Source organism: Myotis brandtii, unplaced genomic scaffold (assembly GCF_000412655.1).
Source record: "Myotis brandtii unplaced genomic scaffold, ASM41265v1 scaffold209, whole genome shotgun sequence".
Lineage (NCBI taxonomy): Eukaryota > Metazoa > Chordata > Mammalia > Chiroptera > Vespertilionidae > Myotis > Myotis brandtii.
In genome coordinates, this window is record NW_005357806.1 from 2133466 (window position 1) to 2160771 (window position 27306).

The 27306-nt window shown below is 37.9% G+C and overlaps 1 protein-coding gene across 2 annotated transcripts in view; it reads right to left on the bottom strand.

Moving 5' to 3' along the window:
* Positions 1-251: 251 nt before the first annotated feature.
* SYT10 (synaptotagmin X) overlaps positions 252-27306 on the bottom strand; it is a 73494-nt gene continuing 46439 nt past the window's right edge. For both annotated transcript variants that reach the window (XM_005865674.2, XM_014539242.1), the window contains exons 5-8: positions 11127-11247; positions 7844-8015; positions 5257-5386; positions 252-1725 (exon numbers count right to left, since the gene is read on the bottom strand). In XM_005865674.2, the coding sequence (XP_005865736.1) occupies positions 1654-1725; positions 5257-5386; positions 7844-8015; positions 11127-11247 (495 nt within the window). In that variant the 3' untranslated portion in view covers positions 252-1653. The remainder of the gene's footprint in view (positions 1726-5256; positions 5387-7843; positions 8016-11126; positions 11248-27306) is intronic.

Sequence of the window (27306 nt, forward strand, 5' to 3'; positions counted from 1 at the left end):
AAATTTAGCTAGAAATACTCGTTTTCATTAGGATGGTAACACGCATTTGAAAAATTTTAGGAAATTGTGTTTGCCTTTATAATGTTAAAAGTGTAAATTACATCTTAATGAACAGTGATGCCATCATTATGAGAGATGCCAATAAACAAAATTTCAAGTCTTTTAAAACTTCTTATTTTTGAATATTTAGAAATATGGGATAAAAATTTTATAATTCCTAATATAAATTTCTCATTTTGATGAAGGTGTTTTAATATATTAAGTACAGATTTTCTTGCCTTTTTGTTGTATTCTTTTAACCTACTATCTTGGGATAAGCTTGAAATATGCACTATCCACAGTACAAATCTCAAAAGCAAGGTTGGGTTGTTCAATATAGATACCTTCCAAGAGGACCGAGAAGTATGGCAATAAAAAGTTGATATGATGTAAAAGAAAGTTCTGTCTTGTAAAAACGTTTGCATAGTTTTTACCGCTAGTGGCCTGATCCTTGATCCTTATTTAAGGCAAATGCCTTTTATGAAAGGACTGTGGGTCTGGGCCGTCAGAATTTATTTTTATTAAATGTTGAAATTGTATTATTTATGGTATATTTCTATAATTTGCTGAAAAATAGGTCATCCTTTTCTTTAAGAAAATACCCAATTTTAACAATTAGCTTCTGATTGGGTTTGAAAGTCACCAGTACTGTGTACAACCTAAATGACAATGAGCACAGACATTTATTGTACCTTTGGTGTCTGTTAGTATGGTCTGTCAGAAACACAAAATCTACACGAACGCTTCATGTCACAAAATATACATCACAGTACTTGAAAACCTTACGAACACAAAAAATGAACGAATTCTAATTCTATTTATTTAGGAATACTAGTGCTACATTTGAGATTAAGATTATTAGAATTTTAAAGTATCAGTTAAACAGTGTAACAGATGTGTGAACTAATGTAACATTAAGACGGTATAAAATGGTAGCCCAAGTGGCTCAACCTCCACTTTCCAGCTACTAAATATTACTTTTTACATTTATATTCAAAATGTTTCTTTAAATTATAGCTTTAACTGTATGTTTTAAACGATAAGCTTGAGAGACAACGTTCTGAGTTTAGCAGAGCCAAACCTCATCAAGAAAATAATTTACTGAGAATGAAAGATTATCAGAAAAGTAACATTAATTTGATGGCACAAGGATTTAATCCTGTGCAAATTATGTTCAAAATTTCCATTAAAGCTTATATAGAAATATGTGCATAATGAGAAATGAACAGCTTAATAAAATCCAAACCATACATATGTGACGTGCTACTTTCTATAATAGCAGCATAGACTATATTAAAATTTAGATAAGTATTGATTCTTTTTTAAAATGTATTTCTTTGCTTATGCAAAGAATTACAACTTAATAAAACAATCTGTGTTAATAGGCATGTGACAAGAAGAATAAAATGCCTCGTGGAAGTAAGGACTATCTGTTTTCAAGTAAAATATATCAAGATGTCCAAAGTTAATACACAGACAAAAAAGTAAATGAAAAATTGCACAAGTTTATCACCAGTATATATTTTAAATGAGGAAATCAAACCTTCTGCTTTTTTTCTGATCTGATGAGCACATGTCCTGGGTCCTCATGACAATGATCTTATTTTGGAGGCATTACGGTGTGGAAGGTGGTTTGGGAGATGAACAGGATCCTTGACTATCAAAACTGTTCGCCCGGCCAGGTAACTGAAAGACAATAATTTCATAATGTATGACCTAGTATAAAAATAATAAAGTGGGTAATTATTGCTACCTTTTTAAAAAATATATACTTTATTGATTTTTTACAGAGTGGAAGGGAGAGGGACAGAGAGTCAGAAACATCGATGAGAGAGAAACATCAATCAGCTGCCTCCTGCACACCCCCTACTGGGGATGTGCCCGCAACCAAGGTACATGCCCTTGACTGGAATCGAACCTGGGACCTTTCAGTCCGCAGGCCGACGCTCTATCCACTGAGCCAAACTGGTTAGGGTTTATTGCTACCTTTTATTTGTTTTTTAAAAAATTATTTTTATTGATTTCAGGGAAAAAGGGAGAGGGAGGGAGGGAGGGAGGGAGGGGGAGAGAGAGAGAGAGAGAGAGAGAGAGAGAGAGAGAGAAACATCAATGATGAGAGAAAGAGGTAGAAACATCAATCACCTGCCCCCTGTACTCCTCCTATTGCAGATCAAGCCTGCAACCTGGGCATGTGCCCTGACTGGGAATTGAACCTTGACCTCCTGGTTCATAGGTCAACACTCAACTATTAAGCCACACTGGCCGGGCTGTTGCTACCTTTTAACAGTGAATATTCACTCATGATATGCAAGCCTCTGAAGAGAAAATATACATAACGCCCCCTGCCCTCCACACTCACCTCCTCAGGGCACATGAGAGGACACAAATATCTCATAGAGATGTAGGCAGGGTGTGGTACACAGATGGTATGCAGAGCAGCCAGGCATGGACAACTATTCCTTTCACGTTCTATGACAGGTGCTTAGTTCTTATTGTAAAGTAATTATTGGTTTACTGTAATGGGGAGGGGGCAATTGCTAGGTACAGGTGCTTAGTTCTTATTGTAAAGTATTGGTTTACTGTAATGGGGAGGGGGCAATTGCTAGGTAAATGCAATAAGAGATTCTAGACACAAGAGACTGCATTTCACTAGCTCTAAAGCAGGAAGTGACTTTTATAGGAGCAATTCATGAGATGACAGGGACTAAGTTTGGCAAATGGGAGCCACATGTGACGAAGAATAATTTCTCTCAGTCCCCAAATATTATGTGTATTTTAAAAGTTTAGTTACAACAGAATAAATTCGTGATTATCTGGTAGAAGTAACCAGATTTTCTAAATGATGCTTTAGTCTCTGTCCCACCAACTTACCCAGCTCTTGAATTGTTCCCTTCTAATTTTAATTCTTTTTCTGGCAACAAAACACATAATTACACACACATCACTTTCCCACAGCGCAAAATCCAGCCAGTTCATGGGTCTCTAGTCCATATGTTCTGTTTGACCATTGAATGTAGGTACAGGAGTTGGAAAAAAGGTGCTGTTTGCTGGAGAATGTATATTTACATAATATTTTAGTCCACTTGTCCTCTGATACTCCACTGCTAGAAAAATATCTGGGATCTTCTGATATCCATATTGCAGCTTATTTTTCCTGTACATCCTACAATGACTGACACAAACACATGCCTAGTCCATAGCTCCCCTTCATCAGATAAATGTATAACTGCTTATTAAACAGTCATATGTCATTATCATATGCCCTGGTTGCACAACATATGCCCTTTCATTAAAGTTCTTGCTCACGTTACCTCATTTCTCCCTACATAGTGCCTGTGAAGTCTGAGGGGTATGCATTTCCATTTTCATTAACTCTGGAGAAATGCAACTGTAGGCAGAGTGAGTGGTCTGCCCAGGATTATCCAGCCAGAGGAGCAAGGATTAGAATCCCCGTCTCCCCTTCAGTGTGGTTCTCTGCCCAGCAAATTTTACTCCCATGTCTAGATTCTTAAAATTAATATATACTTTGCACCCAGCTAGTGTGAACCAGGGATCACTGGTTTGATTTCCGCTTGGGGCACATGCCCAGGTTGTGGGCCTGATCCCCAATGGAGGGTGAGCAGGAGGCAGCCCATTGATGTTTCTCCCTCTCATCAGCCTTCCTATCTCTCTATATCTCTCTATCCCTTCCCTTCATCTCTCTCTCTTTAAAAAAAATCAATAAAAACATATTTTAAAAAGAAAAGAAATTAATATTCACTTTTCAAGCCTTAAGTAAAAACAAAGATGAAAACCAGGAAAATGATCTTAAATGTACAATAAGCAGTAGAGTATACTTTAGACAAAAACACTGTTGAAATAAAATACAACCTTCCCAAGACTCACTGAAATATTTAAAGGATATATTGTCTATCTTTCTGAACCACTCTAGGGGAAAGTGCTGTGCACATGTGCATTTGTGTAAGTGTCTGACTTTTAAATGATGATGTGAGGTAAACATGTGAAACACACATATATAAGCAGATATCTTTGATGGCAGTTCACCTCTGTTATCTGGGCATGCAATATTCACACCACATTCATCCAGTTTTCTCTATCATGTCCTGAGTAACATGGCCAAGGTCACATTTTTGTGACTAAGCTAAGATTAGAACCTGAGCCCATTGACATTTAATAGTTAATTACACTGCATGCAGTGCCAGAACAAGAAGCAGAATCATAACCACAGCGAGACAGCAATACATCATCTACTTACCATGTGGTTATCGTAACTGTTCTTTTTATTGAACTGTATAAATTCCATCATCTGCCACAAATCCTTTTGCCAACATGCATCACCTTTCAGTTAACTCGGCCATATAAGTGACTTACTCTGTGACTCTCCCAGAGGTTCTGGCAATTGCCTTTTCATCTAGCAACATTCAGTGTTTCCAGTAGACTGACAATTAACTTTACAGCTAAAAATCCTGATAGAAGCCGGTATCGATATCCATTCTGGTTAAATAACCTATTATTATAATCAAAGCTAACACTGCGTCACACTCAGGGCTAAGAATTCAACATTCAGCATTTTATTTAGTTTTACTCTCTCAGTTTACTACTATTACAGAGTCATAGCAGAACTTAGGTTAAAGCAACTCGCCCCAAGCTTCTCCAATATGTAGTCACACAGCACAGGCACGCTTTGGCCTCAAGCAAGCTGACGCCTCTATATTTAAAAAATCTGTGAGCACTTTTACTTCCTGGCCAGAGTTGGGGTAGATATACCTGTCCTTTTACATAGCTGAGTGGTATTCATTGACAGGACCTCTAGTTAGGGTTTCTGGAGAAGTTTAGGTGAGGTGGCAGTTTTCACAAAAGAAAAGCACCGACATTCCTTTTCCAGTTAGGAATGAATTGACTGGAGCGCCCCACCATTCATTGATGTAAGCTTTCCCACTATGCAAAGAAAATAATAGACTTGCAGTTTTTAGGGGCTTACTGTCCAGAGGAATTTCAAACCCAGAAAGTTGAGTGATTTTTGGGAATCCAACAAGACACACAGAACTTTGAATACTGGATGACAGCGTCTCTGGGGCAAAGCAAGAGCAACATCTGTGTGGTGTTTTTTTAAAAAAAAATAGGTGAATATATAAAACATCAGAGAATGGTTAGAGATAACATATTTAAGCAAAAGAGATTTTAAATAGAGAGTAGGTGTCAGGGAATCACGCTCACCTCCAGCAAGGGGTGCCAATGTGTTATTGGTTTTCGGTGATAGGCCAGCATTTCATTCCAGTGGTCTCGCCCAAGGCCCTCAGCGTCCAGTCCTGTTCTACACACCCCTATGACCTCATTGTGTCCTACCCTGCAATTCAGAGAATGTTACATTTTCATTTCCATATTCAAAGATACATGGAATTTCACACATCTTAGCAGAATTTTAAACATATGATTAAAACACTAGATTTTGTGGCAGGTTCTAAATGATTTTGCAAATCAAACTACTTTAGGGCAAGTTTAATAATCTTAAGCAAACTAAAAGTTACTAAACAGAAGCAGCATTCAAAAATGAATTTGTAAGGGTGCACATACAAACCATTTTAGTGCTCCGAAACTTGAGCACGTTGCACAATAATAGACGTAATGTGAATGAGGAATGCCAGCTGGTCCTTACCTATATGATGAGTTTCTTTCTTGGAAGCAATCCAATTAACATTAAGTGATGTGAATCACAATCTTGTTCCTTCCACAAGGCTTAGTGTTTTGTAATGATGCTCATATTTCTCACCAAGACCTCAATATCCACTTTTTTTGGTATAAATGACTATATTTAATTGACTCTAAATGATATGTCAGTGAATGTTATACTTGTACTATAATTAAACAGGGCAAGGCTATGTTCAATACCACAGCACTTGATTTATCATTGCATAGCAGCAGAGCATACTGAACAACATTCCTACTTTCCATCCATGTCCTGTTTTTACAGCAACAAATCAAAATAATAATGATGGTTAATAATTTGGGAGCTTATTATATGCCAAACACTGTTTTAAATAATTTAAAGGTACTGCCTCACTAAGTCCTCCCACCAAGACAATGAATATCATCACCATCATCTCATTTTACAGACAGAGCCAAACACCCAGAAGTGCAGGGACCTGCCTGCCTTTACACGCTTAGTAAAAGGTCGAGGCAGCATTTGAATTGAGACAATGGATGCAAGGGTACAAGTGGTTAGGTTGCTTCTCAAGAATGGAGTATAATTTAAAGGCATTTGTAAAGGTTATTTTGACAGACATCTCTAAGGAGACTTTGAGATGATTTTTTAGGACATTTCATTACTTTCTTCCTGTCATTGATATTGATTTTTATGTTTACTATCATTTTCCTCAATATTAAGTTTCCCAAACAAACATACTTTTAAAAATAAGTTTTTTTGTTCATCTTCCTGTTTTGTATATTGTCAAGATCCATTTCCCTAAACTTGTCTGAATGACAAATTCTCAACTGGATCTCCCTGCAATCACTGTGGTGAGAAATCAATAGGAGTCATGTTCTTGGTAAAGCAGGACAAGGGCTACCAATGAAAACAGTACATGTTTAGCTTTTGAAATTTCAACAGACTGAAGAGCACTCTCTTTCTTAGGATAGCTTTCTTTGTAAACTGTGATATAATTTAATTTCAAATATTAGATGATACATGTCATTTTATTTTTCACTGCTTCATTTTGTTAGCTCTGAGCCAGAAGATAGAATATTAATTTCTCAAGGTCATAGGGTCCTGGTTACTCCCATTTTCATGGTCCTATACAGATGACACTCTTTTAAAATATTTATATATGTGTGTTCCATTCCACTTGTGTTATTATTAGAACAAAATAAATTTAACAAGATACTGTCTATTGCTGATAATTTTGTAGGTTAAACATACAATAGTCCTTTTCAAAAAGAACTTATAAATATGAAAAGCAAAACAATAGAAAGAAGTATAGAGCAAGGACCAAAGAAGAGTTATGAATGTTTAAGGTGGAACAAGAGTTCAGAGGAAGAGGAGGTGGGTTAGCGGAGAAAGACACAGAAGTGGTGACTTGAGCAGGGCTGTAAGGCATGGGTGGGATGAGACACACAGAGCAAGGTGATACTATCTCAGACACGGGAAGGGTGGGAAGATAAAGGTAAGGGCTGCAGTAGGAGGAACCTTCAGAGCTGTACCTGGGAGTTTGCAATTTCTCTCATGAAAGGACAAGTGACTCCGTGTGTGTGAGCTGGAAGAGCTGTCCACAAAGCAATGTTTTAAGATAGATGTCAGAGCATCAAGGCTGCATTCCTATGGCCACTATTCAACTTCTCCTCTTAATGCTCACTGTTCACAGTTCCATATTATGCTGATGTTTTACAAATGGGAAAAGCAAATCCCCAAGAGATTGCATAACTTTCCCTTTCACACAGCCAGTTAATGATAGAGCTCTGATAAGAATCATAATATTCATGTTCCAGCCCAGTTGGGAAAACAAACTCCGTTGATTTTAATTGCTGTTGTCACTGTCAAAAGGCTTCACACAGTGCTTTCTATAATGTGCTCCATACTGCGTCTGTCTGTACCCATTCTTTCACCAGCCCCAGGTGTCCCATTCTTCAACTTAACAGTGACTTCTTTTGGAGAAGAAAAAAAAAGAAAGAAATATTATAACATGGAATAAATGAGTTTTGAAGGAATAACGTTTTCCTCTTCCAATTGACATTAAAACCGCTATAGTGGACTATGGGTTGCATATAACTAAACATGACTGTTGATCAGTGAGTACACAGATACACGTACCTGTCATAATCCATGACCGCGATGGAGAGGCTGACCTGCTCCACATTCTCCGGAGGGATGTCAAAAATAATGGCCTCATTGTACACAGGGTTTAGAGTGTTTTTCTTTGTAGTTGTTTTCCTCTTTTTTAATCTTCGACCCTCACACATCAGAGACACTTTGACATAAGGATCTAGGAGTGGGAAGGTCATTTTGTTAAAATAAAAGTAATGGTACGAAGTAGAAATAAAATTGCTGTTAATTGTTACCAAGAAAAGTGGCATTTAAGCTATTTAGTATTACCAGCTTTAAATTCAAATGATTTACTTGGGGGCAGTAGACTCTCTAGGACTTCTTACTTTAAATAAAAGCATTTATCTTGAACGAACTAAAAAATAATTAACTTGATCTCACTATTCGTACCATAACAGAGAAAGCTCACTCATTTCTCAAGAGCCAATCCAGAGCTATAATGTCACAGCTATTTGAGGACACAGCTTGTTAGAAGTGATTTCTAAGGAATGGAATCCTAACAAGTAAGGATAATTATATTAAAGTTAATTTCTTTCAAAATAATTTATAATAAGAATACTAAAACGTATGAAAGAGCAACACTATCTAGACCAGTATATATAATCACAACAAGTTGAAATTAGAAAGCAACAACTACAATAGCTGGCATTTTCTTCAATCGTTGGAAAACATACTACAATCAGAGGTCTCATTTTAATCATAGCATTAGTGCTTAATAAAGAGCTCAGATTGAAGAAATGATTACTACACATAATTATTAGATGCTCAAGAGTATACAAAAAGAGGGCAATATGTGCCTTAAAGATGGCCACAAGGAAGGTTTCTGTTAGGGCATTGTTTATATGATGCCAACTGGAAAGAGAAAAATTTAGTTGGGTTATATTTTTAGGGCCAAGGGATCTTAACAAGTTCTGCCCAGCTGATTGTCTCTACTGTCTTACTCCTGACACCTTATGTAGAACAACTGTTACAGTACTATAGAAAGTTATGTAGTATTACACAAAAGTTTCTTTAAAAGCCTTTATTTTTTTATAAAAAGGAGGCATGGCTTTGGGAAGGGGTGTTGGCATGGTAGATGGTTAAAATAATCCATTTCTAAGCTCTATCTTTATGTTTTTATTTTCTGGTCATCCTCCAACTATAGCACCACCACCTTTTCTCTTTCCACCAATGTAATAATACATCTTATTTCCTTAGAATAGGCCAAAATGATGGCAATATTAATTTAGTTGGGCAAATTAATGTTTTTTGAGCTCTATAAAAATGTATCTATGTATTTTATAAGCATATCCTCCAAGGGTTAAAAACGTATTTTGTGGCTAGAATTGAGGTATGGAGAAGAAAACAAGGTGAAAGGACAATGTTCAATGGCTGTTTTCCATTTATTTTTATTTATTTATTTTGCAAAAAATAATAATATATATGTATATATTAAGATTTTTCAATAACTGGAAATATGTTCTAAGGAAGAAGCTCATTTTTGTGATCTATTTTTGTGTGTGAGCCCATAGGCCTAGGCATTTCATTAACAATGGGAACAAGCCCTGATTTATCCTTCCATGCCCCCATCATGTCTCTGATGACATTTCTCTACTCTACTCATGACAAGGATAATTTACCGGCTCCTGAGTTGATTCACAAGCCTTTTGTGAGAATTAATGAGGTGGTGTTCTCAAAGCACGCACTCATCTCATAAAAAGCCTCATATAAATAAAAAGTAATCTTGTACTTAATTACAACTTTGATGCTGTTTGCTTGTCTTAAAATTTGATCTCTTTTGATTCATGGTAGAAAGAATAAACAATAATTTGTGAGTACACTGTTTAACTGAAGTTCTTCAACATTTGTTGACCCAATAATTTTTCTTGGGTTAATTAAAAATAAATGTGGAATTTACTTACTTTCTTTCTACATTTATATATCAACTATGTATTGCAAATTTAAAAAAAAATGAATAGGCCCATGAACTCAGACAGTGGGCTGGTGAGGGCCTGGGGTGGGGAGCGGGAGTGGGCTGTGGGGGGTCAATGGGGAAAAAAAGGGACATATGTAATACTTTCAACAATAATGATTAGAAAAAATAAAATAAATATGAACAATAAAATGGCAATGACATAGTTCAAAAGTCAAGTTGCTAGAAAAGGATGTGCAATAAGAAGTCTCCCATCTGTCTCCATACCTCTCAACTCCAACCCCAATTTTTTTGTGTACCACTCCAGTATTTATGCAAATATTAGCAACATGAACATATACCCTAAAAATTCCCATTCTTACATAGAGGGAGCATGATATCCATACTTACATTTGCATCTCATTCTTTTAATTTATATACTAAATGCTGTCCCTCTTTCCACACTAGAATTTAGAGTTTACTCAGGTTTTTGTAATGCAAATTTAGGGGGCATTTTTGTTCTTAAGAACCACAACATTATAAATTGCCCATCCCCATGTCATACTTTACTGTATCTCCATTACTATTTGTTATTTCTGTTCATTTCAACAAATGGTTACTGACCTCCCTACTCTGCTCTCATTTTTCCTCCCCCAGAGTATGCTAAAGGTCACATATTCAGTTATAAATAATCCTCCAGAACTGCAGTGATATAAGTGAAGGGATAAAAGAACGATGTGGCTTTAACACTAACAAAGTTAGCACACACACAAAAATTTCCTTCAAGAATGTTTTTAAGAAACTTCAAGAAGCATTTATTTATTTTATTTTTATTTTTTCTTTCCATCCCTTAGAACATACTTCCAATTATTGGCAAATTTTTAGTTACGTAGTAAGAATGCAAATGCAAATGGTGGTCTTGAAACCTGGTTATTCCTCTGCAGATCAGGTTGGGAAATAAATTCAGTCTAAATATGTTTTCAAGTGGCCCCCAGTCATAGACTAATGCAAGTTCGAAGTGCATGCCTTCAAGTCCAAGAATCTTCTTTTATAAGCAAGTGATTAGCTGAAAGTAAGGAAGTGGATGGTAAATCACATACTTTTCAGAAAGAGTTAATCAGTAGAGGAAAATATAAAAATAAAAACCCAAGTTCAAAGTCAATCTATTTGGTAATACCTTTTAAAAATTTTGTGATGATAATGCAAATAAAAGAGGTGATTTGGAGCACTTTAGTTGGTAATCTCTTTTTCCACTTTTATAGTACCCCAATACAGACAAATGTACTCGTTAATTCCATCGCTACACATACTTTTGGGTAGGTACATGTACTATTTTATTTGGGAATGTATCCTTGGCTCACAAACCACTTGTGTGCATACCTGATGCGCCAGTAATATCCATAGCCTTCAGATTTCTGCACTTGATGACTGTCAATGTCATACGTCCAGCAGTTGGCAAATAACAAAGGGAAAACATGATTTCACCCAGGTCTACGCTTTCCTAGAAAGGCAATTGGTAATGTTAGCAATTTCAAACACCAGAGAGTGGATACAAAATGTAACTGAAGGGGTTAAGTAAAAAATCGCTTTAATAAAATATCTGAATGTCAGTTTAAATTGTTTTATTGAGGATACAAATAACATTGTGAGAAAGCTGTTCCATGTGGAGAAAGAAAAGAGAATATATCCTATCTCAGATACTTACTTAACATCTCTACTTGTATTTCTTTTTAAAAATATATATTTTTATTGATTTCAGAGAGGAAGAGAAGGGAGAGATAGAAACATCACTGGTGAGAGAGAATCACTGATTGGCTGCTCCTACATGCCCCCTACGGGGATCTAGCCTGCAACCTGGAATGTGCCCCCACCAGGAATTGAACTATGAACTCCTGGTTCATAGGTTGAAGCTCAACCACTGAGGCATGCCAGCCAGGCTCCACTTGTATTTTTAACAGGAATCTCAAACTTAATAGAGTCAAACCCAGACTGTTGATTCCACTCATTCCCTATCATCTTCTGAAACCAATGCCTCTGTCGGTCTTTCCATAATCAGCAAATAGTAGCATAATTCATCCAGAAGCTGGAGTCAAAAACCTAGCAGTCACCTTTATTCTTATCTTCCCCTCATGCCTACATCCAACCGATGTCTTATCTACATTATCTACAAAATGTATCCCAAATTACTGAGTTTCTTTTCAACTATATTACTACCATTCAAGCCAGTATCATATCTTACCAGGATTATTTCATTAGTCTCTAAAATTGATCTCCCATTTCAGGAGTTAACCTGCATACAGTGGTCAATGAGGTTATTTATAAATACAAATCAAATTATTTCACTTTCCTACTTAATACCATCTAAAGGCTCATGACTATACTGTAATAAAATTAAAATTATTTACCCTGGCATATAAGTGGGATAACTATAAATCCTGGTGTACCTGGGAAATTCTGGCTTTCTACCTATTGTCTGGTGTAATTATTAAGAACATCCCCTTTAATTCTTATATATGTCTTTGTTTGGACAATGCATTACAAGGTTGTACATGTAGGGCCCTGTGTGATTTGGACCACGCCTATCTCTCTAACTCTATCTCTTGCCTCTCCCCTCAGCTCACTCTGATGCAGATACAAAAGCCCTTTTTGCCTTTTTTCTGTTGTTCAAATGAATTTTGTTCTTGCTTTTGGTCTTGAATTTTCTATTTTGTAAATCTTCACATGGCTGACTCTTTTTCACCATGCAGGACTCAGCTCAAATAGTATCTCTCCTGTGAGGCCTTACCCCTTCCTATTCCACGCTCACCCTACTCACAGATCACTCACATTTTTTTTCCATAGCAGTTATCATCATCAGAAATTATCCTTGAATTGGACTCTTTTTCACCATGCAGGACTCAGCTCAAATAGCATCTCTCCTGTGAGGCCTTCCCCCTTCCTATCCTACACTCACCCTACTCACAGATCCCTCACATTTTTCCCCATAGCAGTTATCATCATCAGAAATTATCCTTGAATTTCACTTTTGTTTCCCTGGTTCCCATATATAAGAGCAGGGTTCTTGTCTGTCTTATTTTTGCATCCCACTGAAGTGGCTGGTGCATAGCTAGCTCTCAGTGCATTTTTTTTGAAGCAATGAAAAGATTATTAAGTAACCTGGATAAAAAATGACCTACTTTGTTTCATTTATAAACTGTCCACAGTGCCCTGATATAGATATATTTGCTGTCATTGGCACATAGATTGTGGACAAATGAAAATGGGTGTGAACAATGCACATTTAGGATGCTTCTCAAAAAGTCATTTACAGGATTTAATCAAATCATTCCTAGTTAAGACAATTTGTGGTGGATTTAATTCAGGGGGAAATAGGTTGCTATGCATTTCGGTCAAAGAAGTAGGCTCTCAAAAATTGTTCAGGAGAAGCTATTATCATTCATTGGACATATTACAGATCAGGTTCTGATTTAGGTATTCCCATTTCTTTATTCATGGTCTAGAAGTGGTAAAGCCAAATAATTAACAGAATAAACTTTGAGTCAGTTAAACTTGGTTTTGACCCCTGTTTTCTGCTCCTCACCTGTGTGAGATCCTACAAAAGTTAATTAGGCTTTGACTCTAGATAAATAAAAAAAATTAATAAGGTGAAGCAATTATTATTTTTCAATCCCGTTTTCTGTTCCTCACCTGTGAGACCCTACAAAAGTTAATTAGGCTTTGACTCTCTGAAACTTAATTTTTAAATTGAGGAAAATGCCCACGCCACAGGGGTTTTAATCAACATGCTCTAAACCAGCGGTTCTCAATCTTTGGGTTGCGACCCCTTTGGTGGTGGAACGACCCTTTCACTGGGATCGCCTAAGACCTGCATATCAGATATTTACATTACGATTCATAACAGTAGCAACATTATAGTTATGAAGTAGCAACGAAAATAATTTTATGGTTGGGTCAGAACATGAGGAACTGTATTTAAAGGGCCAGAGGTTCTTTAAACAAACCCCAAGTTATTTAACAGTATCTGGCATATGTTTAAAGTTGCCATTCATTGCTGTATTGCTATCACATGGAGCAGTGCCTTACACATATCGGGTGCTCTGTAAGTACTGGATAAATAAAAAAATTAATAAGGTGAAGCAATTATTATTTTTCAAGAAAATTATTAAAAATAAGTATTTTATTAAAAAGTTATATCCAACTGGGTCTCCTCTGTGCTATTGGATTGTTGCAGACCCAAAGTAGTGAGCAAGACCTAATAGGGGAGGCCTGCCAAGGATTCATTCTTTTCCTGGGCTCATGGTAGGTGCTATAGAAACCAAGATAGACATGGCAGGATTCTGCCCTTGAAGATCTCAGTTGAAAAGGAAGAGTAGTCTGCAAAGGGCAAATAAAATAATTCTGAATTCTATCTTTATCTGATGATTCTCTCCTTGTTTCACTTTCTATCTCTTTTTCCAAATGTTCCTTTCGGCTTAGTCAAAGGGCTGAAGCTTCCTGTCGGCAGCCATCCCCCTCCTGCACTGGGTATTCCTCCTCCCAGAAACTATCAATCAGAGTCAGCACATTGCGTTGTCAGCTGGTAAAAATTATGAAGGTAAAGTAAGGTATCAAGTTCCACCAAGAAACATGGGGGTGAGAGGTGGTGATGGAGGAGCAAGGAATGAACTAGGAGACATGATCTCAGACATGAAATGCTTGGAATCCAATGGGATGTGCACCAAGTGCAAACTCGAAAAAAGTGTGAAGAGGCAGCTAAAGGGATTCGTAAATAAAACATTTTCATGTGTCTGACTGACATGGATTTACTTTTACACATTAAATAATCAGAGGGAGTAATTTTGTACTTCTCTGGGCATATCACATGCTTACTAGCTGAAACAAAGAAAGTTCATCATGTTTGGTCCTATCTCTCAAAGACCCTTTCTATGGATCCAGATGCAACATAATTTTGACCGTTGTTAACAGGTATTAGTAAACACAGAGTCTAAAGTGAGGAGTTGACCAAAGTACTATCCCAAATATATGAAAAACAAAAAGCATGATCTCTGAGTAGCTCCAAATAACAAGCTAGCTGGCTTTATGCCTAGTACAGTAATAAGAAACCTACTTAAATATTTAAACTACATGTAGTCAGGAGTTGTTGTTTTTTTTAAATTGGAATGAACTGGGTGGTAAAAATTGATTTATAATATGCATCCATGATAATTGCACAAAAGTTTCATTCTTCAGTAGACTAAATGTTCCCGTCAGGAAATATAGCTGTGGAAGAACTAGAACTGCCTACATACTGAAAAGGGCAGAATGCTCTCTAAGGTAAATGCCATTATTCTTCAACTGTTAAAATCTGGAAGCGATCAAAGAGATAATCATGAAAAATGAACTTAATGAAGAAAAATGGCTATGGGACCTTAAAAAAGGTCCTCCAGCAGATGTAGCAGCAGAATTCTGGATTTTGGCCACAGTGCTCTGAGCTGGTGTGCACTGATCCCCACTGCCCACCACCGAGTCTGTCCTGGTTGATGGCCCAACTCCAGGGAGCCGGTCAAGTTCTAATTGCTGCCTCCTCCCACTACGGTTTATAAGGCCACACTCAGTCTCAACAATCTGAATCCTCTGACGCCTAGCAAAGAACCAGGAAATAAGTTGAAAGGTGTTTGAACAACCAGCATAAATATAAAAAGTTATGCAGTAAATAAGCCTCTTATTTAATGAGACTATATCATTTCTTATTCAACACCCATTTGCTATTATTTTAGACAAAATTCTAACTAGAATGTTTACTTAGTATATCAATATATATCAGGTCAAAACTCATGGGAAATGTGGAGGTGGGGAAACTTATAGCATTAGGTCTAGTGGAGATAGAAATAAATGATAATTGCAAAGACGCCATACATATAAAAGAGAAGCCAATATTCTCAAAAGGATAGCAATCTAGGTCATTTTGTATCATGGGGAACTAACATTAATGCCTCAGCAACTTAAAAACAAGAGTTTGTTGCAGACTTGAAAAGAAATTAATATTCAAAATGATGACTCTGAGTCATCAAGCTAAGGGAAAATATCCTAAATGTTCTATTGAAGAAGGTAGAGACATGTACACTATTATTTTACAGTTATTTTTATCCAAAATCCTTAAAATGTTTGAAGTGGTAATTCTGGCTTACAATGAAAAGCTTTGAGTTCTGAAATTTTTACTTATGGGTAATTTTACTTACTGCAATTCTATATAAATATGAACTTTACATAGTAAATTTTAAAACACTGGTATCTTTGGGCAAATAATCATTTGAAAGCTGGCTATAAAGGCTAGGACATAGTATTCTAAGAACTTTCTTTCATTTCAGACACGCTAATGTATTTGGTTGAACATTCACAGAGACAGTCTTCTGGCTGGGTCAGGGCCTGTACATTGGATTTCTTCACCCTGGCTCCACAGACCGAGCTGGGTGAAGGGCTATCGTCAACCTCACAAACGAATGATTTCTTCACCCTGGCTCCACAGAGCTGGGTGAAGGGCTATCGTCAACCTCACAAACGAAGTCACAGTGATAAAGTCGTTTTGTTCCATGCACTGTCTCACCAAAATAAAAACCATTGGAAAAATAAATTGATATACAAATGGTTGCACTGCACATCCTATTTCAGGACTAACAGAACTAACAGCAAGATCGAACTACAGCAATTGAGTGTAAGAGACCTAGAGGAGGCACCCTGGGAGCTCCATACTCGAGGGTGTGGAGGGAAGTAGTCCAGGAGGAGAATAATCATTACACTGGGGTTCGAAAAATTAAACAGATGGGATTGAGAGGGAAGACGAGGAATCATGTTGTATGTGAGAACTACAGTTAGTAAGAATGGTAACAAAATTTGAAAAATGTTTCTTTATTTTGAGGAAGCTAGGTTAGGATGGAGAAAGATAGAAGAGAGAGGGCATTGAAGTAAACAGGTGTGGGAAGATGCTGACTGAAAAAAGGTTTGAATTCAGTGATATATTAGAAAGTAAAAATCATTAAGACTTATTGGGAAAAAAAACCCTTTAAACAAGCAGTTGGTTGCCAAGGTGACAGCAGCCATCACATCCACTTAGCACCCTAAATGCAGCCTGCCTTGTACATTTCCTGGTTGGCAAGAGAACGGATGGTTTTCCACACAACGTTAAACAATGTGTTATTAGAGCAAACGAGATCTTCATCAAATTACTTTAGTCCTTCATCCACCTGCTCATAAAATGAAGCTAGAATGAAATGCAGACTCAGAAAGGTCTACTGGATTCAAAGTACCCTGATATTTTTATTTCTCTCTGATGCACACCTCCCATTTGCCTAAAAAAAATTATGGCATTTAACCTTGAGCAATACACTTAACCTCACTTGGTCTCAGTTTTTTTTGTTTGTTTGTTTTTTTTGGTGTAACATGAGGGTGCTCAAAGAGATGAACTAATTTATCTTCCGTTCTAAAAGTTTGTCATTTTAAGCACTGGCAAAATGAAGATTACTTAGCACGTATAGTTCAGGCATGCTCAAGAATGTACGGACAGGCATTTTTAGGCCCTGTTTGCTATAGCACTGGTGGAGCCTCATAAGAAAGACCACAAAGGATCAACTGGTGCTAATAACTTGATTTCAAGTTCAAGAACAGATGGTCATACAAAATGGCTATCATGCTGATTTCCAGATGACACACTAGATGAGGAGGATGCAATCTTTAAGGAAGAGTGCATCCGGGTTGATCTGGTTGGGGATCATGAGGAAAGACCTTACAGGATAATGAACGTGCATTGTCATTTATATTGTCTCCTGGCTATGCTAAAAATCTCAAGGGGGTTGTTTTTTACTCTCTGAAATGTGGTGGGCACACAGGGCCTAAAATATAGAGTCCACCCTCCTCCACATTACACATGTGGTTCCTAAGAATCTGGTCCCTACGTGTTTTTCTACATTCATCTTACCAATTTCTCGTTAAGTTTCCGCAACTCCAAAACTCTGCACTCTAGTGATATCAAATGCCATGTCAATCTCTAAACATTTTTTCATTCATTAGTATACTCTTGTTTATTGAGAGCATCCAGAATGCCAGGCAATGTTCTAGTTATTGGGGAAACACTGATGACCAAGACAAATTTTTTCTCCTTATAGGGTTTATATGTGATTTTTAAATAAAGTCACGTAACCTCTCAGGATATCATGCAATTAATCAGGAAACAAGCTAGCAGAAACACATAAGTCTGCATAATTTTACAGTACATGCTTTTTTTGTTTTTTTGATCCAGTGTTGCAAGGGATTTCTAGAGAAATTCTTGGGTTTTAATTATAGGAACAGAGATAAAAAGTACCCGACTCTTCCCATGAGGATCTCGGAGGACTTCAGAGTAATTAAATGCGTGACATTTAATCTGAACCTTTAAGAATGAGTAAAGGTAAAGGGAATTAAAAACAGAGGGAGATGCATAGAAAGAGGCTTTGAGGGTTGGAATGTCCCACAAGGACCAGAAGGCAAACAGAGACCACAGGCTCTGGCAATGGCAGAGTATAATTTAAATGGCAACACACTGACCGTATTCTCAGGACCCCTCAGAATACTTATTCAGGTCAACCCTGATTTTCTATGCAGTCAGGATGAGATCCATTTCCATAGCCAATAACAATTTCCTGGGTAGGTTGCATTTAGATTTAAAAGGGCTAATATAAAAAAGATAATGTATGTCATGGGTTTCATTTGCTGCCTGACACATAGTAGATATTCAAACATTACCATTTTTTTTCTTGCTTAAAACAATTCTTCTGGGGTCAGAGACTGGCATAAGGTTGATGTTCAATACAAAGTTTATTGAGTGAAGAAGTGAATGAATAAATGGAAAAAGCATCAGCCCTGATCATGATGTCAATGGCAGCAGGGATGGCTGCTCAAAGAGTGAAGGCTACTCAGTAAGCAGGGGACAAGTGAGCAAATTGCAACACTGTTTGTGGGTGTTGTGGGCTTTGTGAGTGGGACCCCTGAGAACTGTGCAAGGGCATGTCCATATATTGTGGCCCTGAGAGTACAATAAACTAATAGTCATAACAGTTCTGAGCCATTTAAAGATATATTTATGGTTTGGGGAGCTAAAGTTAAAGGATACTTATCGATTAGTTTTACTGAACTTTATTTCTCTACAGGTCCCTCTGGTCTAGTGTGATTTGGGATACTGTGTGCTATAATTCCATCGCACATTGGCATTCGGAGCCAAATGGATCCCTGAGGCGTATAAATTGCTTTTTGTCTTTGAACATCTGGCCACCTCCTCCAATCTGCCAGCAGAAGCTGTCTAGTGACTCTGAGAGGCACACGAGAAGGAGGAAGCTGTTTGATATGCTTCCTACCTTGATATACAATTAGGAAATGTAATTAACACTCTAACCCTTCCTCACTTTCTAGCCCGCTTCCCTCCTTTTCTTCCAAAGAACTACAATTTTCACACAGCACATCCTCCCTGCCCTTTCTTCTCCCGGTGATTCTGATTAAATTAGGTTTCATCGTGTTCAATGAGGGTGGGAGCAGGAAGAGGCAAAGGAGGGTCCTCTCACAAAACCTAGTTAAATTCCTGGAGTTTCCGATCACATTTTCCATCATGGAGTCTTTCCTGCCATCTCCACTTGAAGACAGAGGAAATGCTACCAGGTCCCCTTCAGTGGGGCCTGCTTGTGTTTCTCAAGAAGGAAGAGATGCACTTTGGATTAAGCACAGACTATTAGGAATTGTGCTTGGCCGTGGTACACAATCCAGGTGAAATTTTCTGAACTCAGGGCAGAAAAGGGCAGAGACCATGGCAGTGTTAGAGACGGGGTAATTACAAACCCCAACGAGCAGTAAGTGATTAACAGTCGCAACTCAGAGCAATTGTTGCCAGGGATGCTATTGAATCCTGCCATGTGGCTGCTCAGTGGGAGAACCATTTTCAGCTCCAATGCAAGTGGGAAATATCTCTGCCTGCCAAAATGGGTTAGCTCTTATTCTATCCTACACAGCTGTAGACTTAGCTACCACCAGCCACGATGTGCTCAGGTTGTAGAGATAGAGCTGAGGTCTTAAAACAGCCTTTCCTGGATTTAGCAAATCAAGTCTCCTAACTTTGTAATAAGGAGCCTGAAGCAAAGAGGGGCCTGAAGCAAAGCCCAATACAGACACTGGGTCAAGAGCAATCTAGGACATAAGAAGAGGACACAAATTTGATGAGGACTCTTCCCTTTATCATACTGGATAAAAGATATCTTAAGCTTCTTGGTGAGCGGGGCTAGAGGCTTATTCTCTCTTTTTTTTTTTTTTTTAAATATATTTTATTGATTGGGGCTAGAGGCTTATTCTCAAACCTTAATCATTATTTATAGATAGGGGCATAGAAACTAGTGTAATAAACTGTATGCAGCTCTCCTTAGAGTATTTGATGCTTTTAAGTGTCTTTACAAAATCCCCGACAAAAGGAATCCCTGTCAGTATTGCTGTACGTAACCTTGGACTGGATGAACGTGGCTTCACAATTCTCAAGTCTACCTTAAATTGGTTCACATGGCGTCATTCCTGCTCCCCAAAGTCTATTCTTCACATAGTAGCCAGAGATTTATTGATCATGAGACGATGGCTCACTTCTGATCAAAAGTCATGAATAATCTCCACAGGCACTCAGAATAAATTTCGAAGTTCTTTCCATGGCCTAAGGCCATTCAATAATCTGACCCTCAGCTGTCTTTCTGATCTCATCTGCTATCACTCTCATCAGAGGCCTTATCTGACCACCCTATCTAGAGTGTCCCTGCCCTACAACCACGTCCTATCCCCTACCCTGCCTCATGTTTCTTAAAGCACTTGCATTCATTGGGCATATTATATATTTCCTTTGTTATTACATGTCTCCTTTCTTACAAAGTAGGACTCAGAGAATGGGGACATTGTATGTCCTGTAACATGCAGGAGAGTGGGTGGTAAATAGAAAAACTAAACAGAAGTTGGTTGAATTGATGAATTTAAAATGCTTGTTCTACAAGTGGACAGAACAAGTAGCAAGCCTCTATTACAAAATGTTTATTTAGCCATTATTTTCTCTTGATGAGCAAGATATAACAATTGCTTCTCTCTATACAACTAGATCACTAGTTAAAACATTTGCTGTCTACTTGGTATGATAGCAATCTATTTGGCATAATTTTCTGCTTTTATTCTCTATGCTCTTCTGTACACTGGTATTTGATAGGTGCCTACAACATTTGTAAAGCATCCCTACACTTACTATGGGGTATGGGATTGTGCACAGTTTTTAAAAATTAAAAGCACCCCTGAAAACATCAATAAAATTGATGTTCGGTCAGTAAGATCTTTGGTTTACTTAGTTTGTGGAAAGACTTCATGCAATATATGCCATGGTATAATCTTTTACAACATTGTTGTATTTTATGCAATTTCAAGATTGAGTTAAAGAGTACAGAATAAGTATCTCTCACTCATTAAAAAATACACAAGGGTATACTTTTAAAAATTTACATATTAGGGTGAGACATTCAAGACATGAAAGTAATTGGGATGCTAGTTATCAATTGGGTAGCAAAAAGTTGTTTTCTTTATGTGCAAGATTATGACACTTGGCAACTTTAAATTTTACAAAAACTTCACATTTATTATCTCATTTTATTTTCAAAATATTCCTATGGGTTTAATATTATTATAAACCTCTTTTTTTTTAATGGATGAAGTAACAAGTTCACAAATGCTAAGCAGCTTACCCAGTAAGAGAGAGAGAGAAGGCAGCAGAGCCAGGATTCTAGTTAAAGAACATCCACTTCACTTCCTGGAGTTTTCTCTTTCCCTCTGCACCCTCCCTAATGGAAGTAGCGCTTCAAATTTTATTAGTCAGAACAACAAACAAAATTGTTTTCATGGTCTTAGATGTCAAAGCTAGCAGATGAAAAATGTTTAGAAATTAGAAAATCAGTTACCTGATTTACAGGAAACTGTTTAATGCAGTCTATTATGGAGGAGAATATTTTGAACATTCACACTTATAATTGAACTGCATATTCTTTTCACCATACAATACCATGTTAATAATTAATGACTAAACTAGTTAAATGCAAGAGAGATAGGGTAACTCAACAGTACCTTTAGGAATATACTAAACTCCTAAAACTTGCAACAGACCATCTATTACTAAAACACTGTGGGGCTAAAAAGCTTCTCCTTACCTCCTACAACCTCCAAGCTGTAAAATACCGCAAGATGCAAATGATCCAGTTAAATTATATCCCAAATATAAGGTTCTCATTAATTACATTTAAGAGAAAAACATTGCCTAGAAATTTTCTGAAGTAACACTGATACCAACTGCTTGTTTGAATGATGCTCAGAATTATTGCTTAGTTCTCCATGAATTTAGATAAAAATTGTTAACAAGATGGATTTTATAAGATTGTAAGTTGTAAAGATCATGTATATATATATATATTGTCATAAGTATCATTAACATTTAATTTAATTTAAACTATATAAGTATTCTGAGATTTCAATTCTGTAAGTCAAAAGTTGAACTTTCATGTTAAAAAGAGTCAATTTCTTTTTAGCATGGTAATATTTTGATTTAAATTAAAGCAAACAACACTGAACTAAGAGTTAATTAAAGGTTTAGAGCCTAGTTTTTTTAATCGTCTGAGTGAATTTAAGTGGTGTTTTAAACTATAAAATGGAATGATCACACTAAAACTCTACCAGTTCTATAATAATATGCTCATATGATCTAGACATAAGACTTCTCAAAAATTCTACTCAACTCACACCCATGAACGTTTAAGTTAATATGAAAACACTCCTGACCTGTTACAAGTCTCATGCACTTCATTCTGAGAACAAGATCTCAGGGCATTGTTTAAAATTTATTTATTTTATTTATACACAAGTCTCCCAACTTCGTGTTTTATTATACAATCTGAAAGCAACAAATTGGAGATGTAAAGAATGCAGGAAGCATGTACCTTTATAGTGGAGATAAAACAGTGTAATAGAAGAGCAATCAACAGAAATAAAAGCCTGCCTATAAAATGTATTGTAGCCCTGACCAGTTTGGCTCAGTGGATAGAGCGTCGGCCTGTGGACTGAAGGGTCCCAGGTTTGATTCCGGTCAAGGGCATGTACCGTGGTTGTGGGCACATCCCCAGTAGGGGGTGTGCATGAGGCAGCTGATCTATATTTCTCTCTCATTGATGTTTCTAACTCTCTATCCCTCTCCCTTCCTCTCTGTAAAAAACATCAATGAAATATATTTTAAAAAATGTATTGTAATGGTTACTGGTGCTAAAGATCACCACTATTAAGAAAAGGTTAAATTATTCAGTAGATTCTACTTAAAAAGCAGGGTCAGGTATATCATTTTAGAAGTAACACTGAAATTTTTATTTTAAATTTCTACAGTAAGACATTGAATAGATAAATCTGTGTTCTGAAACCTATAAAGTTAACGTAAAATTATTTTTTCCAGATTTTTCTAAATAAATAATGTATTATTCTTGCCTGAAATCTAGAGTTTAAGGGACAGGAACTCTAGCTTTTTGGAATTTTGATGAAATGTAACATTCTAGTTTAAGGAGTTCCTTTGAAATTTTTTGTGTAATAAAGATTTAGAAGGTTTTAGCAATGGTCAGGGTTCCCTCTCACTTTCTGTGGTGGAAGAAAAGGCTTGCCTTAATATCAAGATTTTAAGGAATTAATTTGGTGCCTCCCAAGGTAATGAACACACAGAATATCATAGGTACCTGTCACAGTCCTAGGTCGTTAAATGAAATTAACCTGATTGTAATCAGGAATATTTTTCTTTCTTTAGGGTATTAGTCAGGGATCCAGGAGGAAGCAGAAGGCATGCACAACTTAGAGTAACTCCATAGGGCCTAACCAAGGGACCACTTACAGAGATTTGATCAAGGGAGTAGGAAACAACAACAGTTGGTGCAAGTGTTCTGAGGCTGGTGACAGGAGAGGCTGTAAGGACCCCTAAGTCTGAAAGGACAAGGGAGGGGACAGTTACCTGGATTCAAGAGAGAAGTCTACTCTGAGAAGAACTACCACAGGTGAAGGACATACCAGCCAGGGGTAATCTCACAGAGGAAGATCTGAAGAGAATACACCCGAATGTCATTCTCCTCCTGACCTCACAGGAGGAAGGCAGAGAATCTTGGCACCAAACAAGGCAGCCTCTTGCTGTACCAAACAGGGAATAGAACAGTGGAGAGTGAGCTTAAAGGGAAACACACAGAAGATACCCAGCATCCTTAGCTCCTGAGGTTTTAAAAGGTGCACTTTATAAGAGCATGTACACACTGGTGAAGGAACACAGAGGAAGTGCCTAGTAGAAAGGGAAGAGTGGGAGATGAGGGCATGCTAGGTGACAGTATGTATCCTATATAATAAAAGAGAAACATGCAAATTAACCGTCCCTCTGCTATGCTCAAGCCACACCCACAATCCACACCCACCAGCCAATCAGGAGTGAGTATGCAAATTAACCCAACTAAGATGGTGGTGGCCATGGAGCTGGAGTGAGCAGGAGGCTTGGGTTGCCCCCGGCAATGGAGGAAGCCAAGCTTCCTGCCTGCCCTGGCTGGCCCTGGGCTCCACTCAAGGCTACAAAGTTTCAATTATAGAAGATAAATAAATCCCAGAAAAAAAGAAAAAAGCAAAAAAGGAGAGGCTGGGAGCTTGGGTTGCCAGGGGACTTGGCCAGCCTGAAAACGGCGATCAGCCCCTCACCCAGGCTGGCCAGGCACCCCAGCGGGACTCCCCCACCCTGAAGGGGCTGTGGGCAGCCTGAAAACAGCCCTCAGCGCCTCACCCATGATGGCCACACCCCCATGGGGTGAGGGTCCCCCCTGGGGGGCTTGGCCAGCCTGCAAACAGCCTTCAGCCCCTCACCCAGGCTGGCCAGGCACCCCAGCGGGACTCCCCCACCCTGAAGGGGCTGTGGGCAGCCTGAAAACAGCCCTCAGCGCCTCACCCATGATGGCCACACCCCCATGGGGTGAGGGTCCCCCCTGGGGGGCTTGGCCAGCCTGCAAACAGCCTTCAGCCCCTCACCCAGGCTGGCCAGGCACCCCAGCAGGACCTCCAACCTGATCCGGGACACCCTTCAGGACAAACCAGCTGGCCCCCACCCATGCACCAGGCCTCTATTCTATATAATAAAAGGGTAATATGCAAATTGACCCTAATAGCAGAATGACTAGGAATGACTGGTCACTATGACACACACTGACCACCAGGGGGCAGGCGCTCAATGCAGGAGCTGCCCCCTGGTGGTCAGTGCCTATCCCCTGGGGAGCATGCCTAAGCCAGGAGGTGGACATCCCCCGAGGGGTCCCAGACTGCGAGAGGGCACAGGCCAGGCTGAGGGACCCCCCTGAGTGCACAAATTTTTGTGCACTGGGCCTCTAGTATACATCATAAAAAAAAACTAAAAAAAACCCAGTATCTACTCACAGAGTCACAGCATACAGTAACTAAAAAGATTTAAATTATTCCTCACACAAAACTTTCTGACCCAAGTAGAAAAACACAACCTAAAGGTAGCTCTTACCCTAGTAACAGGTCAGCCATGTTTAGCACCAAGATCTACTTTCCTATTTAAAATGTAAGCTACATCAACAACCAAAAACATATCCTGAGATATCATTCTACTAATACTTTGCAGTTAACATACAGTGAGAATTTACAAATGTCTGGCTCTGTGCTAAGGACTTATCTTATTTAGTTTATTTAACAAATTATGGTTGGCCTTCTTGCCTTGTCATAATTCCCATTGTACAGATAAAATAATTACAACTTAGAGATTTATTAACATGCTCAAAGCCATATAGGCTACACTGCTTCAATGAGAGAGAGAGAGAGAAGTGTGTGGAGGGAGGGGCTAGATGGCAATTGTAATCTTTAGAGGTAGAACAATGAAATTTAGATTGTAAATTATGTAGATACAAAGAATTTGGAAAAAAATCATCTTGCTTTATAATCAACCACAAATATCATGATTAAAATATGGTTACCTTTCACTACCAAGTTCTGAATGACATTCTTTCACTGAATCAAAATATCACACTGTGCTTACCTAACAATTCTGTATTTATTTAAAAAGTATGGCATCAGTGTTTAATTAAGTCTAAATTTGGTGGCACAAATTTAAGTTTTGTTTTTTTTAATATATTTTATTGATTTTTTACAGAGAGGATGGGAAAGGGATAGAGAGTTAGAAATATCGATGAGAGAGAAACATCGATCAGCTGCCTCTTGCACACTCCCTACTGGGTATGTGCCTGCAACCAAGGTACATGCCCTTGACCGGAATCAAACCTGGGACCCTTGAGTCTGCAGGCCGATGCTCTATCCACTGAGCCAAACCGGATAGGGCACAAATTTAAGTTTTAAATATGCTTAATTCTGATTTTCTGTTTGGTGAAATAGAACACTGTAATCAATATTACAGAAATCTATTGCTAAAACTGATAGTAGGCTAATATAATCATTGTAGGCTATTTTAAAGCCAATCTGCTTAAACTGATAGTAGAAAGGCTAATATAATCATTGTAGGCTATTTTAAAGCCAATTTATCTTTAATTTTTCACTTGAAATGCAAAATATAGTCAAAACAGACTGAATGGACACTGAGCCTTGTACTCTAAATGTACTTAGGTGTGTAAATAAATGAAACAAAGTTTCTTTTAACAGTTGGCCTGGGTTGAGCAAGTATTAACATCATGAAGAATCAGGCTTTAAAACTCTCATAATTTTGTGATAGTCTATGGTAGACTCTATTATTTTAAACTTAATTTAAATTTAATTGTGTATTGCAACATAGATGCTTCCTATTAATGCCCGCAAAATGGCTAAAAGACCTGACAGATAAGGTCCTGGAGTTTATTTGCATCATTTGCATTAATAATTGGCGGCAGCCCGTTAGCAGATGTGATATCTGTGACATTCCAGGGTCAGGTTTACAGCAGAGATGAAACAGGACATTAGGAATGCCCACAGAGGAGCAGATGTGGACAATCCACAGGCCTGTGGCTACGATACTGCCGGCTGCACCTGGGAGATCTTGCAAAACAGCTCCTGATCGAAAAGATCGATTCCTTACAGCCCTGCTTTCCACCACACTGTTTTCCTTAGAATGAGGTTGGGATTTTGCCTCCCCCTTTAAAATGTTATTCCATAGTTAACAAACTTTATAAGAGAGTTCACTGATAGCTAAACGCAAAAATATACAGTATTATCCTAATCTTGAGGTTGGTCCAGGATGGTTGGGGAAAGAAAAATATTCACAGAAATAAGAAAAAATAATTTTTTAGAAGTTTAAAGAAATGTTAGTAATCTATATATATAAAAGCCTAAGCAACCGGCCAACTGGCTGACTGGCCAATCAGTAGCTATGACGCAAACTGATCACCAGTGGGCAGATGCTCATCGCAGGAGCTACTGAGCTGCAGTGACTTGGCAGCTGTGGTTCTTGGGAAATGCATCCGGAACCAGAGAGGAAGGAGCCCAACTCCGGGGTGTGTCA